General features: G+C 56.4%; 5 protein-coding genes across 5 annotated transcripts; 3 read left to right on the top strand and 2 right to left on the bottom strand.

The window, feature by feature from the left end:
* Window positions 1–101: 101 nt before the first annotated feature.
* On the top strand, window positions 102–4,332 carry CMQ_1614 (phospholipid-transporting ATPase; the record flags this gene model as incomplete). Its single annotated transcript, XM_014318693.1, has 3 exons — window positions 102–3,344; window positions 3,425–4,092; window positions 4,158–4,332. 3 exons carry the CDS (start codon window positions 102–104, stop codon window positions 4,330–4,332), a joined length of 4,086 nt encoding a protein of 1,361 aa, XP_014174168.1.
* Window positions 4,333–6,694: 2,362 nt separating this feature from the next.
* Window positions 6,695–8,122, bottom strand: CMQ_1403 (uncharacterized protein; the record flags this gene model as incomplete). Its single annotated transcript, XM_014318482.1, has 2 exons — window positions 6,695–7,352; window positions 7,422–8,122. The coding sequence occupies 2 exons, from the start codon at window positions 8,120–8,122 to the stop codon at window positions 6,695–6,697; spliced, it is 1,359 nt and encodes a 452-aa protein (XP_014173957.1).
* Window positions 8,123–9,728: 1,606 nt separating this feature from the next.
* On the top strand, window positions 9,729–11,950 carry CMQ_729 (FAD-binding domain containing protein; the record flags this gene model as incomplete). The annotated part of the gene is made up of 3 exons (XM_014317808.1): window positions 9,729–9,828; window positions 9,898–10,276; window positions 10,411–11,950. The coding sequence occupies 3 exons, from the start codon at window positions 9,729–9,731 to the stop codon at window positions 11,948–11,950; spliced, it is 2,019 nt and encodes a 672-aa protein (XP_014173283.1).
* A 937-nt stretch (window positions 11,951–12,887) lies between these two features.
* Window positions 12,888–14,076, bottom strand: CMQ_657 (uncharacterized protein; the record flags this gene model as incomplete). The annotated part of the gene is made up of 3 exons (XM_014317736.1): window positions 12,888–13,413; window positions 13,478–13,537; window positions 13,820–14,076. 3 exons carry the CDS (start codon window positions 14,074–14,076, stop codon window positions 12,888–12,890), a joined length of 843 nt encoding a protein of 280 aa, XP_014173211.1.
* A 1,481-nt stretch (window positions 14,077–15,557) lies between these two features.
* Window positions 15,558–16,920, top strand: CMQ_1701 (uncharacterized protein; the record flags this gene model as incomplete). The annotated part of the gene is made up of 2 exons (XM_014318780.1): window positions 15,558–15,929; window positions 16,699–16,920. The coding sequence occupies 2 exons, from the start codon at window positions 15,558–15,560 to the stop codon at window positions 16,918–16,920; spliced, it is 594 nt and encodes a 197-aa protein (XP_014174255.1).
* Between the last annotated feature and the right edge of the window lie 1,526 nt (window positions 16,921–18,446).

Here is an 18,446-nt window from a genome sequence, read left to right as displayed (position 1 = left end):
TCGGCCGTGCTCCATGACTGCGCATTCGCTGTTGTAGTTCCGTCTGCCGGGACAGCAGCCCCCTTTGCGACTTTGGTGATCGGATCTGTCCACCTGCACGCATGGCGGGCAGACCTCCGCCCTTCTCGGGCGGGTATGCCGGTGCGCAGAACAACGACCTCCTTCTCGACCTCGACAACGATCAGCCCATCTACGGCGGTGGCCAGCGATCTGACCTCAACGATGACGACCTCCTGCGCACCTATACCCACGATCATGACGAGACGAATATGTCGCGTCCCTCCGTATCCTACGATGACTTTGTCGGCGCTGGCGTCACCACACACCCATCCGCAAAGGGCCCTGGCCGGCCGGCGGACAGCTCCGCATTCACCTCCCCGCGCCCGGCGCCCTATCCCACAAATAGCAGCGGGCAGCTTGGCCAGGCGTCGGCTACGGGGAGCTACCAGCGGTATGCCGACGACTTTGACGACTATCCCGACGACGGCCAGTCCTACTACCAGAACGAAGGCCGCATGAACCCCGGCATGTCCGATTCGGCTGGCCGGGACATGGCGCGGAAACGCAACAGCGTGCTCGGCCTCGGAGGCGGCCTGCTTGGCCGGGCAAAGAGCTTGATTGGCATGGGCCAAAAGGGCTACTCCGAGATGGACCTGCCACTGACAGAGGCAGCCGGCCAGCCACGCGTCGAGCCGGCGGGCGCGAGCCCAGCAGAACCACAGCCATCCCGCGGTGGCTTCAAGTTTGGCTTCGGCAGCAAGAAGCCAGACCCGGCGACTCTGGGCCCTCGCATCATCCATCTCAACAATCCGCCGGAGAACGGGCTGATGAAGTACGTGGACAACCACGTGTCAACGGCCAAGTACAACGTCATCTCCTTCCTGCCCAAGTTCTTCTTTGAGCAGTTCTCCAAATACGCCAACGTCTTCTTCCTCTTCACGGCGGGCCTGCAACAGATCCCCAACCTGTCGCCAACCAACCAGTACACCACGATCGGTCCGCTCGTTATCGTGCTCATGGTGTCGGCAGGCAAAGAGCTCGTCGAGGACTACCGGCGGAAGCAAGCCGACCGGGCGCTCAACATGTCCAAGGCGCGAGTCCTGCGCGGGTCCAGCTTTGCAGACGCCAAATGGATTGACCTACATGTGGGCGACATTGTCCGCGTGCAGTCGGAAGAGCCGTTCCCGGCCGATCTAGTGCTGCTGGCGAGCTCGGAGCCCGAAGGCCTGTGCTATATCGAGACAGCCAACCTGGACGGCGAGACGAACCTGAAGATCAAGCAGGCACTTCCCGAGACGTCGGCACTGGTCAGCCCGGGCGACCTCAGCCGTCTGGGCGGGCGGATCCAGTCGGAGCAGCCCAACAGCAGCCTCTACACGTACGAGGCCACGATGACGATGCAGGCGGGTGGCGGCGAGAAGGAGCTGCCGCTCAACCCGGAGCAGCTGCTGCTGCGCGGCGCAACGCTCCGCAACACGCCCTGGATCCACGGCGTGGTTGTTTTCACCGGCCACGAGACGAAGCTCATGCGCAACGCGACGGCGACGCCGATCAAGCGCACCAAGGTGGAGCGCCAGCTCAACTCGCTCGTGCTGGTGCTCATCGGCGTGCTGCTGGGGCTCAGCTTCATCTGCACGGTGGGCGACCTGATCATGCGCAGCGTGCACGCCAGCGAGTTTACGTACCTCGATCTGACGCGGACCAACTCGGCCGCGTCCGTGGTGGGAACGTTCTTCAAGGACATGGTGACGTACTGGGTGTTGTTCTCGGCGCTCGTGCCCATCTCGCTGTTCGTCACGATCGAGATGATCAAGTACTGGCACGGCATCCTGATCAACGACGACCTGGACATGTACCACGACAAGACGAACACGCCGGCCAACTGCCGGACGTCCAGCCTGGTCGAGGAGTTGGGCATGGTCGAGTACGTCTTCTCGGACAAGACGGGCACGCTGACATGCAACATGATGAAGTTCCAGCAGTGCTCGATTGCCGGGATCATGTACGCGCAGGAAGTACCGGAAGACCGACGGGCCACGGTGCAGGACGACGGCATGGGCGGGATCTACGACTTCAAGCAGCTGCAGAAGAACCTGCAGACGCACGAGTCGAGTCAGGTGATCGACCAGTTCCTCTCGCTGCTGGCGACGTGCCACACGGTCATCCCGGAACGCGACGAAGCCAAGGGCGGCAAAATCAAGTACCAGGCCGCCTCGCCCGACGAAGGCGCACTGGTGGACGGGGCCGTGATGCTGGGATATCGTTTTGTGGCACGCAAGCCGCGGGCCGTGATCATCGAGGCACACGGGGTGGAGCAGCAGTACGAGCTGCTGGCGGTATGCGAGTTCAACTCGACGCGCAAGCGTATGTCGACCATCTACCGCTGTCCGGACGGCCGGATCCGGCTGTACTGCAAGGGAGCCGACACGGTGATCCTGGAGCGACTCAGCGACGACAACCCGCACGTGGAGGCGACGCTGCGCCACCTGGAGGACTATGCGTCCGAGGGCCTGCGGACGCTCTGTCTGGCGACACGCGAGGTGCCGGAGCAGGAGTTTCAGCAGTGGCAGGCCGTATTCGAGAAGGCGGCCATGACGCTGGGCGGCAATCGGGCGGACGAGCTGGACAAGGCGGCCGAGCTGATCGAGCACGACCTGTACCTTTTGGGTGCCACGGCGATCGAGGACCGGCTGCAGGACGGGGTGCCCGAGACGATCCACACGCTGCAGCAGGCGGGCATCAAGGTCTGGGTGCTGACGGGCGACCGGCAGGAGACGGCCATCAACATCGGCATGAGCTGCAAGCTGCTGAGCGAGGACATGATGCTGCTGATCGTCAACGAAGAGACGGCAGCGGCCACGCGCGATAATTTGCAGAAGAAGCTGGACGCGATCCGCAACCAGGGCGAAGGCCTGACGATGGAGCTGGAGAACCTGGCGCTGGTGATCGACGGCAAGTCGCTGACCTTTGCGCTGGAAAAGGAAATGGACAAGCTCTTCCTCGATCTGGCCATCATGTGCAAAGCCGTCATCTGCTGCCGCGTGTCGCCGCTACAGAAGGCGCTGGTCGTCAAGCTAGTCAAGAAGTACCAGAAGGATTCCATCCTGCTGGCCATTGGCGACGGTGCCAACGACGTGTCCATGATTCAGGCGGCTCATATCGGCGTCGGCATCAGCGGCGAAGAGGGTCTCCAGGCCGCTCGCAGTGCCGACGTGGCCATTGCCCAGTTTCGCTACCTGCGTAAGCTGCTGCTGGTCCACGGCGCCTGGAGCTACCACCGCATCAGCAAGGCCATTCTGTACTCGTTCTACAAGAACATGACGCTGTATCTGACGCAGTTCTGGGTGAGATTGTGATTTGTGTTTTTAGTTTTCCATTTCTTGTATGTTTAGTAGCCGCTGACTAACTGCTGACTAATTTCTAGTACACCTTCCAAAACGTCTTCTCCGGCCAGGTCATCTACGAGTCGTGGACGCTGTCGTTCTACAACGTCTTCTACACGGTGCTGCCGCCGCTGGCCATCGGCATCCTTGACCAGTTCGTCTCGGCCCGGCTGCTCGACCGCTACCCGCAGCTCTACGGGCTCGGCCAGCGCAACACCTTCTTCAGCGTCAAGATCTTCCTCGGCTGGATCCTGACGGCGACGTACCATTCACTGGTCCTGTACGTTGGTAGCGAGCTGTTCTGGTACGACGACCTGATGGAGAGCAATGGCCAGATCGCAGGGCACTGGCTCTGGGGCACCGCGCTGTACGGCACCGTGTTGCTGACCGTCCTGGGCAAGGCCGCCCTGGTGACGAGCAACTGGACGAAGTACCACGTCATTGCCATCCCCGGCAGCATGGCCGTCTGGTTCGGCTTCATTGCCATCTACGGTACCGTCGCGCCGATGCTGCACTTCTCGACCGAGTACGAGGGCATCGTGGCCCGGCTGTACGCGAGTCCCGTCTTCTGGCTGCAGATGGTTGTCCTGTCGGTCGGCTGTCTGCTGCGTGACTTTGCCTGGAAGTATGCCAAGCGCATGTACCGGCCCGAGACGTACCACCACATTCAGGAGATCCAGAAGTACAACATTCAGGACTACCGACCAAGGTATGTATTTTCTGAGATCCTGGTTCTTTCCTCTTTTCCTCTGTTCCCCTTTCTAACATCACCAGAATGGAGCAGTTCCAAAAAGCTATCCGCAAGGTGCGGCAGGTGCAGCGGATGCGCAAGCAGCGTGGTTATGCCTTCTCGCAGGCAGACGAAAGCCAGACACGCGTGCTGCAGGCCTACGACACGACACAGCATCGTGGCCAGTACGGCGAGATGGCCTCGTCGCGGGCTCAATGAGGAACGCAGAAGACGTGCTTGCCAGCACGGACGAATGTACGAGGAAGGACGGTGGGAGGAAGAAGAGCTCAAGGCGTCAGCAAAAAAAGGAACTAAACGGCAACGAGCAGGAGAACTCTCCCGATCGGCCTGTTCGGCCAGGTTCGAGCCTGGAAGGCGAGGTTCAACAGCCGGCGCATCCAACTGATTTCCTCTTGGCTTCTTTCTATTGTTTGTTTTCTTCCTGTTTTTCCTCCTCCATTGGTGCCATAGAAATTTGTTTATTTATTTTTTTTAAAAAAAAAACGGAAACATCGGGCGGGCTCGGGGATCTGCACGTTTTATCTATCTCGGTTAGCTGTTTTCGCCTTCTCTTTCGGTCGTCTACCGCCTCTGTATATCTCTGCCTTGTCGTAGGCTCTTTTCACCTCTTCTTTACGGAGAATGGACAATTTATCGTCGTTTAGTGGGTTTGGTACATGCAGCGTTCATTTTGGGGGTTCGCTAGTAAGACGGAAGGCAGCCGCCAATTTTTTTGCTGTGTTTCAATGTGACGTTTGTGGTAGGCCATAAGATCCCTTCGGATGAGACTAAAAATGCTGTGAAAAGTGTGAAGGGGCTATACGTAGCGGTCATATAACGTGATGCACTGTGAGGAGCAGGAGGCTGAATAGGGTCTAGTGTGGGGGAAAGAGTGTTGTGTACTAAGGAAGAAATAGATACATCGCGACCCTTCTGGGGATCCGTATTAATACTAGTGTCAGGCCCCGCTTTTATGCATTCTGACCAATTACAGGCCCGTACGGCCAAGTGGGGCGGAAGGGCCACAGTGTGGCGGATTCCAATGCTTGACAGATTACCGTCTACTATTACATTGTCCTTTGTCTTGTCAAAAATACACAAGGCAGAATCGTACAATAAGTCTTAAAGGCCTAAAGTGGGGGCTTTGTTAGACATAAGTACAGGAAGGTTAGCGCTGGTAGACACCCAGTTGCTTCTATGACATTTTAAACTCACTAGAGAACTTCATTAAAGGTCTTTGTCGGCCTATAAGACTAACTCTGAAGGACATGCTGCCATATACGGTCACTTGAAGGGGTCAGACACTGGCGAGGATCTCCCGTCACATGCCCTCAGGGAGGCCAGTTAGCATGGAATTAACACCCCCTTTATGGTGAGAACAAAATCAATGATGAATCAATTGCAGTATCAATAGGAAGCCGTGATCAAATAGTTGGCTTTGCATTGGACTTCAGAGCAGCTTTCTGCTACCCCCCCATCCCCTCCTCCCCCAAGGAAGATAAGTGACGTTAAGTTAACCTTGCATGTGAGCTTTACGGGTAGTAGCGCCGTGCATAGATTCAAACTTCACAGCATTTTTTTTCCTGGCCCGGGCTTTCAAAGCACTTTTCATTTCGCCCGAGGACATTAAAGGCCTCTTTACCCAATCGGCTTCCATCTTCGAAGAACAGCTACGTGTGCACGCAGGCCGGAAACTCGCCGTTCTTCCACAATAGCCGCAGAGGCACACAGGATGCCAACAAGGCGAGCGGCCCGAGTACCCTGGCGAGCGGCCCGTGTACCCTGGCGAGCTTTTTGTCAAGCATTGGAATCCGCCACACTGTGGCCCTTCCGCCCCACTTGGCCGTACGGGCCTGTAATTGGTCAGAATGCATAAAAGCGGGGCCTGACACTAGTATTAATACGGATCCCCAGAAGGGTCGCGATGTATCTATTTCTTCCTTAGTACACAACACTCTTTCCCCCACACTAGACCCTATTCAGCCTCCTGCTCCTCACAGTGCATCACGTTATATGACCGCTACGTATAGCCTCCTTTAACCTTCACATAATCCTATACTTGCACTATCCTCTATGTGAAGCCGTCAAAGTCGAGCAAGGTGTAATACTACCGATCTACTTCCACAACAAGACAGCCTCGTACAGCTCCAAGCACCAAAGTGTGAGCAAGGGCAATACGACCCAACACAATAGGTCGAACTGCGCAATCTTCGGCCGCTCCCGACTACAACATAACATGCAACGATTGATCAATCTCAGCGACTCGGATCTAATCGGCCCTTTGCCCCCTGCAAAGCATCAGTCTGTTCATCCTTCTCCTTATTTCTATTTTTTTTTTTTTTTTTCAAAAGCTGTATTAAATCTCTGGCCAAATCCTATGATCTTACAACCAATGTCGATCTACTTGACTTGTTTATTCCATCAATCTACCGAATGAAGCAAAGAGCCTTTTACATCCATCAACACTTTATACAATCCAAGCACACGTTTACGAGTTACATTTATCAACCTAAATAAAAACCGCACACTGGTCTACACAAAAGAACAAAGGAAAGGGAAACCTGAATACGTCAACGCAAGTCTATACTCCTCCACTGAAGCTTCTCCGCTCGCCCAGACTGCTGCCCGGCCGGCTCCTCTGGCTGTGCTCGCGGTTGGCATTGTGCTCTTCGTTATCGTACTGCACGCTGACGTTCATCGTCCGCACGATGCCGTTGTACGTCATGATCTCCTCCTCGCTCGAACTGATCGAGTGACTCTGCACTTCGGTGTGCGTGCGTACCTCAGTGCCCGGAAGGTTCCGGAGGGGGTACGAGTTGTCGTCGTCGACATTGGTCCCGTTCTTCGCGCGGCGGTCGGCGCTTCTCCCGCCACTTCTGCCGCCACCACCTGGCTTGCTGCCCTTGCTGTCCTTCCACCGGCTCGTGATCTTGGTGGACACGCTGCCGCTGCCGTAAATGTGGCTAGCACGGCCGCCATGCTGTCTCTGGTGCTGGCCGCGACTGGCGCCGGTGGGGTAGCGGTAGTCATAGTCGTAGTTGGCCCGGTTGGAGGAGAAGAAATGGGGGAACCAGACGCGCAAGAGGCCACGCAGGGACGGGGCGGACGCGCAGATGATGGCCAGATTAGTCTCGATGATCGAGACGCAGAAGCCGATAGAGTAGGTCGGATCGGAGGAAGGGGCCTGGAAGAAGGCCCTGTAGAGGAAGACGAGGCAGACGATGCTGACGACAGTGACGCTGTGAGACGTTAGTATAGGGAGGGAGTAGATGCGACGGGACGAACACAGAGGGAGAGAGAGCACGGACAGTCCGCCAAGCAGAAAGACGAAGAGCAGGGCGACCTTGACGCGACGGGGCAACTTGAGGTCGAGAAAGACCCAGAAGGGCAGGGCCAAACTGAGGATGTCGGTCAGGATGGTGAGGGCGGCGGTGACCATGTAAAAGGCGCCTTGCTTGATGCAGTGGCCATGCTCGGAAACGTCCCAATTGAAGGAGATGGGGCGGCACTGGAAGATGACGACGACGAAGATGGCCACCATGAGGGAGAGATTGAAAGTATTGAGCACGTAAATGGAGAGGCGGACGGCCTGCTTCTGGCTGCCCAGTTTGAGGAGGAAAAGCAGGACGGAGGTCTTGACGAGGGCCAGGATGGGGTTGTAGAGCACCTGGACGACAAAATTCCAGATGAGGGCCGAGCGTTCGTCGTAGTCAACGGGGACGTGGTCGGCGTGGATGCCAACGTAGTTTGTCTTGATGAACATGTAGCTGGCGGCCGTCTGGGCGACAGACAGGACGGCGGCCAGGATGATGATGCCGTCGTCGAGGCCGAACTGCTTGGTCTGCAGGCGACTGTAGACGCGCAGGCCGACGACAAGCACGGCCAACAGGGGAAAGAAGAGCACGATGGAGAGGCCGAATCGCTGCAGCGGCGACGAGGGGTGGGAATCGGCCGCACCCGTTCCGGCGGCAATCAGCGAGGCCGCCACGCTAATCGTCGTCGTCGGCATGACTGGCGGAAGGCCGGCGATGCAAGACAAGGCATACGAATATGCAAGGCCAGAGAAGGAGAGACACGCAGCAGGCCTAAAAAAATCAGAGACAAGAAGAGCAGGACAAGGAAAGGGATGAAAAGCCAGGGCCAGAGGTGTGGATGTATACTCGGCGCGAAGAACTGCATGTGAGACAAGAGGCACTTATGCATCTTCCTACGGGTGACACCTCTTCGGGCAGACCCTAAGTCGTTGACTCTTCCTTTTCTCTCCCTTGGCTGTTAGCCTATTCCCCGTAGAGGATGACGGATGTGCAGGCGATCAAGCAGCGCGACGAAACGGGTTGCCATCATGTGTGGGATCCGTTCGTTCCGGTCAGCGCAGCAGCAGCAGCAGCAGCAGCTGAGACGCTGTGGCGATGGCAAAAGAAACAAGACAAGGATCGAGCATCCATTCCCAACTAGCGCCGGCTGGAGATGCCCTGTTCTCCGGGGTCTGCCCTCAGTAGATCGGCCTGGATGGGGCAAAGCCGCACCGTGCTAACTGGAGTGGGAAGTGCGCCAATAGCTGGAAGGATCTTAAGTTAAGATGTGGAGGTTGGAATGGAATTGCGGTCGAAAGCGAGCGGAAACTAGCCTTTGTTACAGCTGGACTCGGCCGTTACGACGTTGACGCTCAGGCCGTCCGAGAGAACAAAATCGGGCGAATACACATTATAGTACTCGAGAGAACGAAGAGAGAAGGGCGGGGGTTGAATGAGCAAGACGCAGTCAGCACAGGAGAGAAGAGAGAAGAGAAAGGCAAGGGGAAAAAGAGGCAGAACGGAACGACGAGGAGAATTTTTGGGGCCAACGACGGCCGAAATTGCGGGTAGGAAAGAACAAGGTTACTGGTCAAAGAGCGGGCCCAGTTGCTCTTTCCCCCAACTTAGCTTACAACGTGCTCCGTACATGGCTCGTACACTCTATGTATCGTATTATCTTACGACGCACATACTTGTGTAGGCCGTCACATTCAACGTATAACAGGAAGGAGTCGGTCCCTGGTAGGAAGCACTCGAAAGAGAACAACGACCCAGACAATGGACCCGTTGTGGTCTAGGCGGCCTAACTAGATGCCCTGCAGCAGATCTAGCTTATTGCCCTGCAGCGCTAGCACCACAACCAATTCCTTTGTTCCAAGGTACTCCGTAACTTGTATTGTTCTAAATCCCGTCACCACACCTTTTAAACATCGATGCTGCCGCTTGCCATGCATTGTACCTTTCATATTTGTCCTCGTACCTTGTCTCGGTCCCTGCCCCTGTTCCCGCACTTGGTGATCCTTCTTGCTTCATGCAGGCTTATTGCCTCGCCCAATTTGGTTCGCCGCTGCGCTATTGCTTCCCTTTGTCCAGCGCAGAATGAGCATGATTTCGTTCCCCCGTCGCGGGCCACAATTGCCGAAATGATCCTTCCAGCTTTGGCCGCGTTGGGCTTTTTCCCTCTGGTGACCGGTCTGTTGTCGTGTCTGCCCGTGTGCCCTTAATTAGTGGCCTGTCTCTCGCCGACTCTTGTCTCTCCTCGATTTTGCATCTGTAGCCAACCCTCCAGTTCTCCGGTTCCTGTCAGTTCTCTCTCAGACAATGGCTGCGTCCTCTCTTGGTCAAGTTGCCACCGTGGCTGCCACTCTCCTGGCACCTCTTGTCTGCGCCCAGTCTCTGTCCGTCAAAGGCATCGTTCTCGGTGAGCTTGTGTCATCCATCCTTCTCCCTTTCTCTGCTGACATAGTACATGTGCCAGCTGCCAATACAGACACTGTGGCTCCCGCTGTCGTCAATGTCAGCACTGCCACCAACGCCAGCACGGCCTACTTCCCCTTTGAGGCCCAACAGCTGACAGATGCCGTTCTGTCCAACTTGACGGCCGTCAACCTAACCAGCTCGGACTTGTTCGCCTTTGCCGACGCAACCAACAGCCCCGTCGTGAAACGCTCGGGCCTGTGCCGTCTGCTTCCAGGCGACCAGCTGTACCCCAGCACCGCTGTCTGGGATGTGCTTGGTCTGCTGCTGGGCCCCGACGTGCTGATCAAGACGGTGCCCCTGGCCTCTCCGTGCTACACGAGCTGGGACAATGAGGACGAGGAGCATTGCTCGTTTATCACCAATAACTGGAGCAACGACTCGTACATGCAGTAAGTCGGTCGTTCCTTCTGTCATGGTTTGGTTAGCTCTCTCCTTCCTCTTCATATTGCTCTTTCCCTCCTTCCCTTTTCTTCTTATTCGTCCTCTTCTCATCTTCTCTTCTCATCTATATCTAACAATCCAGCGCCGATGATCCAACCTCGGTCATGTGGCCGCTGTATCAGGGCCGAACCTGCATGTCGGCTACGTATGGCAGCGAGAACTGCACGCTGGGCGGCTATCCGTCGTACGCCGTGGCCGTGAGCAGCGTGGCACACGTGCAGCTGACCGTCAACTTTGCCCGCAATACAAACCTGCGGCTGGTGGTCAAAAATACGGGTCACGATTTCAACGGCAAGTCGGCCGGCGCGGGCGCACTGTCGGTGTGGACGCATGGTCTCAAGCAAGCCGCTTTCTACGGCTCCCTGCACCAGGACGGTTACACCGGGCCGGCCATCAAAGTTGGCACTGGCATCCAGGCCTTTGAGCTGTACGAGTTTGCCCAGGCACACAACGTCACTGTGGTCGGTGGCGAGGGAAAGACAGTCGGCGTGGCCGGCGGCTACATGTTGGGTGGCGGCCACTCGCCGCTATCGAGCATCTACGGCATGGCATCCGACCAGCTGCTGGCCATGGAAGTCGTCCTTCCCGACGGCCGCTTCATCACCGCTAGCAACAGCTCGCACCCAGACCTCTTCTGGGCTCTGCGTGGCGGCGGCGGCAGCACCTTTGGCATCGTCACGTCGCTGACCGTCAAGGCTTACCCGCGCCTTCAGGTCGCCGTCGCCACCTTCAGCTTCATCGGCGGCGGTGGCTCAGCAACCAACATCTCTACCGACGTCTTCTGGCAGGGCGTCACTGCCTACCTCGCCCGCCTGCCATCTTTTGTCGACGCCGGCTGCTACGAGTACTTTTCTGTCTCTCTCACCGCCACCGACTCCCTCGCCTTCAAGATGGCCCCCTTCTTTGCCCCCAGTCATACCACCGCCTCGCTCGCCGCCCTGATCGAACCGCTGCTAGTCGATCTCGATCGCCTCGGCATCGATGTCCGCTCTGGCCTCACTTACTATGCCTGCGACAACTTTTACGACGCCTGGGACCTGCACTTTCCGCTCGAGACCGTCGGCATCACCTTTGTCAAGACCGCCAGCCGCCTCTTCCCGCGTGAAAACTTTGAGCCGCTGACTGGCAACGCCACCCTCTTCAACGACACAGTCGCTGCTTTCCGCAGCACCATCTCCGATGGTGGTGCCCTCCTCGCCTTCAATATCGGCGCCAACCCTCCGGCCGGCTACCCCGACAGTGCCGTCAACCCGGCCTGGCGCAAGACCGTCATGCACGCCATCCTCGGCGCCTCTTGGAGCCCCACGGCAGACATTGACACCATCGCCGCTGCCTGCCTCAAGCTCACCAACGACTGGATGCAGCGCTGGCGTGATGTCTCCCCCACTGCTGGTGCTTACATGAGCGAGGCCGACATCCTCGAGCCCAACTTCCAGCAGGCCTTTTACGGCACCGACCACTATGTCCGCCTCTACGCCCTGAAGCAGGCACTCGATCCCTGGGGCCTATTCTATGCTCCCACCGGCGTTGGAAGCGAGAACTGGTACATCACCGGCCAGATCGAGGGCCTTCCTACCCAGAATGGCCGCCTCTCACGTCTAGACGCGCGACTGGCTCTTTAGCACCTCTTTTTGTCTTCCTTCTGCGTAAACAACATCATCCTTGCTGTATATACATAGACGGAGATAACCCTGTATTTACATAGATCAATAAACGTACAAGGGGACCCTCGACGTGTTGGTCGCTACCGTTGTTCCCGCTCGCTATTGCGATTCAGACCTGCATATGTCGTGCCACTGGAAGTTCCAAAAACAGGATTTCGATCATCATGTGGCCACCAGTGAGACAACAACCACTCCTGGTTGTGCGAGATGAGACCATGTTGCTCTTCAATTCTTTGAATTTATAATGCTACATGTCCCGCGCTTACGTACTGCTGGTATATATACATGCATGTCTCGTCTTGTGCCAAAAGCAGTCGGTATCCCGTCAATCACAAACGTAAAATGACCCCCTTCCTGCCATTAATCTTGTGCCGCTGAATATGCCCGATCCAATTTAAATAATAATGCACACAATGCCGTATGGGAGTAATCCCTCCTCCAGATTATTGAAGCTAAGCTCTTTACCCAATGCAATTAATCGAAATTTGTTGTTCCAATGGCCAGACTCCCCCGGGTCTCTCTGTGGCACATTGTGTAGGGCCAATGCTACCACCGGACGGCTTGTGAGTGCCTCGCTGTGTGGTTGTGCCATGGCAAAGGTGTGCCGAAGTCGCGTGCGATCGAATATTTAACCCGTCCGGTGGCATCCGCACAGAGACGGCTGGGCGCACGATATCGTTCGTACAGACGCTAGCCGAGGAGCGATGGTGTGCAGTGCTGAGTTGCTGGGCGACGTCAACGCGAGATGCGGTCTCTTCCTTTCTCACGCCTCCATCAGTGCTACCCACCCCAGCTTATAGGTGGGGTTGCACTGCGCCTCTACCCCCCACACTTCTGACGAAAACCGAGCTCCTGACAATAGTCGCGGTCATGCTCATTATTTTCGTATCCCACATCACTGTCCGATGAGGGGTGTCACCAGTTCAATGCTCTTCGGCCGAGAATAACTGCCAGGGCGCCGCGGGGGCAGAGGCCGCTCACTGCCGGTAGCGCCAGATCCAGATCCATAGTAATTAGTGGCTCCTGCGTGGTGATAATAGCCATGATCGTACGTTGATGCGTACACTGTTGCCGAAGGCCGAGCGTATGAGCTAGGACTCGCCGCCGCATAGCGAGTCGTAAAGGGCCAAATTCCAGTTGTAGGTGGGACGGTGGGCGATGGTGGGCTTGCGTCCCGAATGGAGAGCGATCGCAGCGCGGCGATGGCGGACGAAGTAGGCAGTGTGGACGACGTCTTAGCTGGCGTGGGCGGAGGGGAGAAGTAGGTGGAGCTAGGCCGAGACGGTGAAGCACGCGGGATGATGTCCCGCGGCTCGGAGTTGTCCGTGGCGTATATGGAATAGCTTCTGTTGTTGGCATAAGTATCCATAAAGTGCTGCGTGCTGATCGTGTTGCCATACTCTTGGTCGTAGTCGCGGCATCTATGGGGAGTGTCAGCTTGCAAGTATAATCAATGAGTGCCTGGCAATCATGCGTGTTGCTTACGCTTCTGAGCAATACAGGAACCGGTCATCTTTGGCGACGAATTGCTTCTCGCAAGTCATGCTATAAGTCTGTCAGCAAATCTGTCGATGAACACTTGTCTATGCAGGAACAATGGCCGAAGACGTTGAGGGGCGGGATAGTTGTGGTCGCATGCTTTGCTGCAGGGTTCCACGTTCCCTCTCCCCAACAACATCGCCCAAACCCCCAGGCGCTTCCCCTCCTTTAGTTGTCCAATGGTCTGAGTGAACGTGATCACCCGCATATCAGGTGACGACGAGGGTCGCCCACACAAAGTGTCATGGGGTAAGGCCAGAAAATGAGGTGTAGTGAGATCAAACATACCAGAACTGAGGAAAGCTCTCACGCTCATCCTCAAACCAGTGGTCCTCTTCTTGCTCCTTTTCAGCATCACGACCCGAGGGAACAGCTTTGCCCGTCTTCGAAGTGTGAGAGCTCAAAGTCCGGCGACTGCTAGGCATAGTCTGTTTTGGCGGCAGCTTGTGCTTTGAGGAGACATCATTGGCCGTGGCGGCTTTGCGGACGTCAGTCATGGATGTGTTGGGCAGTCCGTGGCCAGACCTGCGTCGAGTGTGGTGCATTTTTAGTATATTTGTTATCGCGGCAATCCTTCTAGTCAACGCCGTCCCTTTTCACAGGATGGGCGGAGACAATGGGCGGCAGCGCCGTTCTGAGACTGTTGGGAAAAAAAAGGGGAAAAACTGCGGTTGTCTCTTGTCTCCTGTCTCGTTCTCTCAGACGAAGTAAGGCCCTAGCCGTCGTTTTAATGAGCAATCCCTTGCAAGGAGCAATGTGGACTTTGAAATTTTTTTTCCCTTCGGTTTTTTTTCAAGGGGTATTATGCAGGCAGATGCGTCTGTGCTATCGCCAGTGGCAAATAAGTAATGTTGCAGACTTGGTTGCAGGAAAAATTTAATCGCTTTCCCGTTCTGGCAGATGAATCGAACGGTGGTCACTTTGGTTGGATGTGTGTATTCTCTAGCGTCCGAAATCCACAGCAGGCCAAACAAGTTGAGCTGGCAGGAAGCAGGTAGTAAAAGGAGGATGAAGCGGAGAGAGTTGCACGAAGAAGTGCGAGGACAAGAGATAAAGATATGCCGAGACTGTATGTGGGGGAAAGCTGGGTGTCAGACCGGCTTGTCTGCAGCAGGGTTTCTTTGCTTTTTTCGCTTGTGTTTTTTCACTGTCTGGGCTGTGTTCAAGGCTATCTCGGCTGTGCGCACAGGATGAGTGTACGGAGTACAAGAGATAGCGATGGTGTGGTTTTCACGCCGCGGGGGTCGTGTTGGCTTCCGAGATAGCAGTTGGGTTTTTGGTGTGGATAGCGATAGGCGATGCAATGGTTGATCCAAGTCGGCCGAGTGGGGGAGGAGGAGGAGGAGGACTGCAGAGGCCAGAGTGATTGGACAATTGCGTAGCCGATAGAGACGACAAGAGGGCAGAAGAATAAGGGGAAGACGAGGAATTGAAAAGTGAAGGAAGCGTAGGCCAAATGGAGCAAAAGAATCAGGTCGGACCAGAAACGAGGTTGCTGGCGGTTCAGATGACGTACGTTGTTGCCGTTACAGGAGGAAGCCGGACGAAAGACGAGTGGACCAGGCGAGTGAATCTAGGTATGGCAAGCACGATGGGTCGAGGTGTGAAGTGAAGAGTGAAGTTGAAAAGTGTGAGACAGACTGGAAGTTGATTGCGTGCATAGAGTCAGAAGTTGGGTGTCCGGATAAGATTATATGGGGGAGAGGGATGACTCCTTCTTGCGTGATTGCTCCAAAGGCCGTTGCAACACGTTTCGGTCGTCTAGAGTGCGACTACTCCTAAAGACCCGATCTCTGAGACTTCAGCCGGAGAGGCCAAGGGGAGTCTCGATAGCTCGATTGTGTATTATGGCGTGCCTGGCCGTTTCCTCTGGTTGGTGGCCCCCGCCCATAGCACGAGCAGTACACCGCAGATCCGAAAGCGGAGATATGCCAGTGTCCTTTTGATGTGGTAGTGTGCCGAAAAGCAGGCACGACCAATCAGAGAGCGCAGGGGCAACGCCTGACACAGGCTCTGGATATTGTTGATGGGGTACGCAATCCATGGCATTAGCAATGCCGTACCGCCTAGCATTGGCATTAGCATAGACTTTGCATTGGATTGCATCGGCACTGGCACTGGCACTGGCACTGGCACTGGCACTGGCACTGGCACCGCACCCACAACACAGCACAGCAAGCTCACCACACCGACAGAGCTGCAAAGTGGCTGCTTGGATGGAGCCGTCCGGGCCGATCAGCGAATGGCAGCAAGCGACCTTGTCGATGGCTCGACCTGGACGGCTGCCGAGCTGGCACTTGATACTGTGGAATACGAGTCCAACTTACGACTGCACGGTGAGCTGGTCCATGTCCCTGCTTCCCGACAAAGGGCGCACGACACGACGCCCACAGCCGCTGTACGTCGTACTTCGCGGGGGGGTGTACACACACACACACACGCGCGCGCGTCTTATGGTTTGAGCAGGCAGAATGTCTCTTGCTCGTACGGGTAGCATAATGAGTACTCGTAAGAACGGGCAAGTCTATGCTGCGCTGTCTGAGGTAAGCGAGCCGGCCCAGGCCAATTGCACCTTGTAATGGTGAAAGATAGCGGGCAGCGGGTAGGGTAATGACACAACTGAATGGTGTGTATGGGCTGACCAGCTGCCAACCGTTGTATTTGTACGCGCAGACTCGCTGTCCCGCTGCAATGGGGGTGTGAACGGAGACGAGGCCACTGGGAGCGAGCCAGAGCTGGCTTCTCCATCCCAAACCGGCTGCAGAGACGGGCTCTGTTCTTTGTCCGGCAGCAATGTTCGTGCTGGCAGGTGAAAAATTTTCACGGGAGGCAAATTGTCGTATTTTTCACTCATTCTCGTTTAATCTTTTTTTTTTCGATCCCCTCTCGACAGCTGCCAATCTGGACCATCCGTGCACGGGCGTGGGCCAATGGCCGATCGCCAGCAGGGCGAGAAGACTTGTGGGTGGGCGATGGCGTCTGGACAGAGGGCCTTGGTGCAGACATGCCGGCGTGCACGTGTGGCGTAGTATTGGCATAGGGGTGACGAGAGAGCGCGCGGTTGTGTCGCTGCTTCCATAGCCAAATCGTCATCCATCTGGCGGCTGTGCGGCATTGCGTCTGGGCAAGCACGACTCTGGCGTCGGCATGGGCTGTTCTCGCGTCAGGGAAGCGACTCCCCGCCCAGTCCTACTGCTCCTTCCGCCATTGTGCCGGCGCGCAGCGCAGGCCAGGCTCGCCAGAGGTTCCTTCCCTCGATGTCCGGAAACGTGGGGGGCAGGCCGGGCAGCCGCGGACGAGTAGGAAGGCGGCGGTGGCTCGCCGGCGACGTGAGATGTGGCAGCGATGTCACCATGCGATATGAGCTGTCTGTTCCTACCGCTGCCTAGCTGCCTGGGGTGCCTGGCCCCTACATGGCAGTAGCTGCTTAGCTGCTGGCTCCGATCCGCCGCTGCTTCCTGCAACGAGAATGCGTCGCCGTGCCGCGAAAGGACGGCTGCCTGGTCGGACAGTCGGTCCGTGAGACAAACGGCCCAAACTGGCACAGGTAAGCAGGCAGCCCATCTCGGTTTTCCGCTTTAGGCGGTCACGGCGGTCACGCTCCCTAGCCACAGCGACACAAACAGTCTGGCCTTTGTGAGCCATCTCAGCGACAGTTCTTGCCCTGCATCGCCGTGGATCTCGGCCTTCTCCCTGGCTGCTTACTCTCCCCTTGCGCTTCCTCACCAACGGGCACGTTTGTGCGAAGAATTCGTCCGGAAGAACGACACATCTTTCCGGTTTGGACTTGGTCGGTGGAGCACTGCCACCGGCGCTATGAGCCGTCACTTTTCTGGTGGCATTTTCTGGGTGTTGACGACCTCGCACAAAGTGCATTCCTAGGCGGACGCCCTGCATCACCCGCCCACTTGTCTAAGACCCGTTCGCCCTAGATCGCTGTGTTTATCTCTGGCACCCCTGCCGTTTCGGCAACCGTCGGTTTAGTGGCCCATTGCTGGCTCTTGGATTTGGGAAAGTCGAAATAATATGCGAATGGCGACAGGACGAGACACAATGGCATACCCTTTCGCTCTTCCGCAGCTCCAGCCATGTCTCCCCCACGCGGGATCTTTCGGAGAAGAAAAAACAGCCGACTCGGTCGTTGTAATCGTCACGGCCCAACGCCTGGCTGCTGCTCTGCATGCTGATTGCAGCTGTCCTGCATACGGCACTGCATACGAGCATGTATTCTCAGACAGCGTGAGCTAATGTGGGCTTGTCGCGCTTCGTTATCATCCATTCTCGTCTCCTGCCTCGGCCATTTGCTACTGCAGGTACGTCTTGGACAACATTGTCCCTATCTTGCTTGTGTTCCTCTCCACTCGACAGTCCAACGGACAAAACAGAGCAACGACGCGCCAGAGGGACGGTGGTGACTAATCAAGGCGCGTCTGTCTGGAATCAAATGCAGCAACGGCGTCTGTTTAGCAGTGTTCCACTCGCCGCGCCGGCCGCATGGAAAATCACCGGACGGATTAGATCGCAACCGGTCTAGACGCTCGTCGGCATTGTCAGCAGCAACTTTGACTTCGCTTTACAGCCAACGACCAAATGCCGGCTTTCGAGCTCTGCTGTCTGACATGGCACGGCTATCTCACGAGCAGTCTAGATGGAGGTTTCCGATGTCGGTGCTCTGAAGAGAATACAACAACCTTTGCATCGTCTCAGCCCCGTGACACAGCTGGGAGTCATCCTTTGCCCAGACGCCGACATCGGGGTATCAATGAGTCAAGGTGTAAGGACACCACACCGCCTACGGCTTACGAGCATCGGCACAGATGGCACATATTATACATGTCTTACTTGTTGGATACTGTACTGCTTGTCGATCTCTTCCCGCCCTTTTGCCGTCGACCCGACCTTCATTACTGGACAG

The sequence above is a fragment of the Grosmannia clavigera genome (genome assembly GCF_000143105.1).
Source record: "Grosmannia clavigera kw1407 unplaced genomic scaffold GCSC_140, whole genome shotgun sequence".
In the NCBI taxonomy this organism is placed as follows: domain Eukaryota; kingdom Fungi; phylum Ascomycota; class Sordariomycetes; order Ophiostomatales; family Ophiostomataceae; genus Leptographium; species Leptographium clavigerum.
Note: the sequence above shows the minus strand (reverse complement) of the source record. Positions and strands in the feature narration are given on the sequence as shown.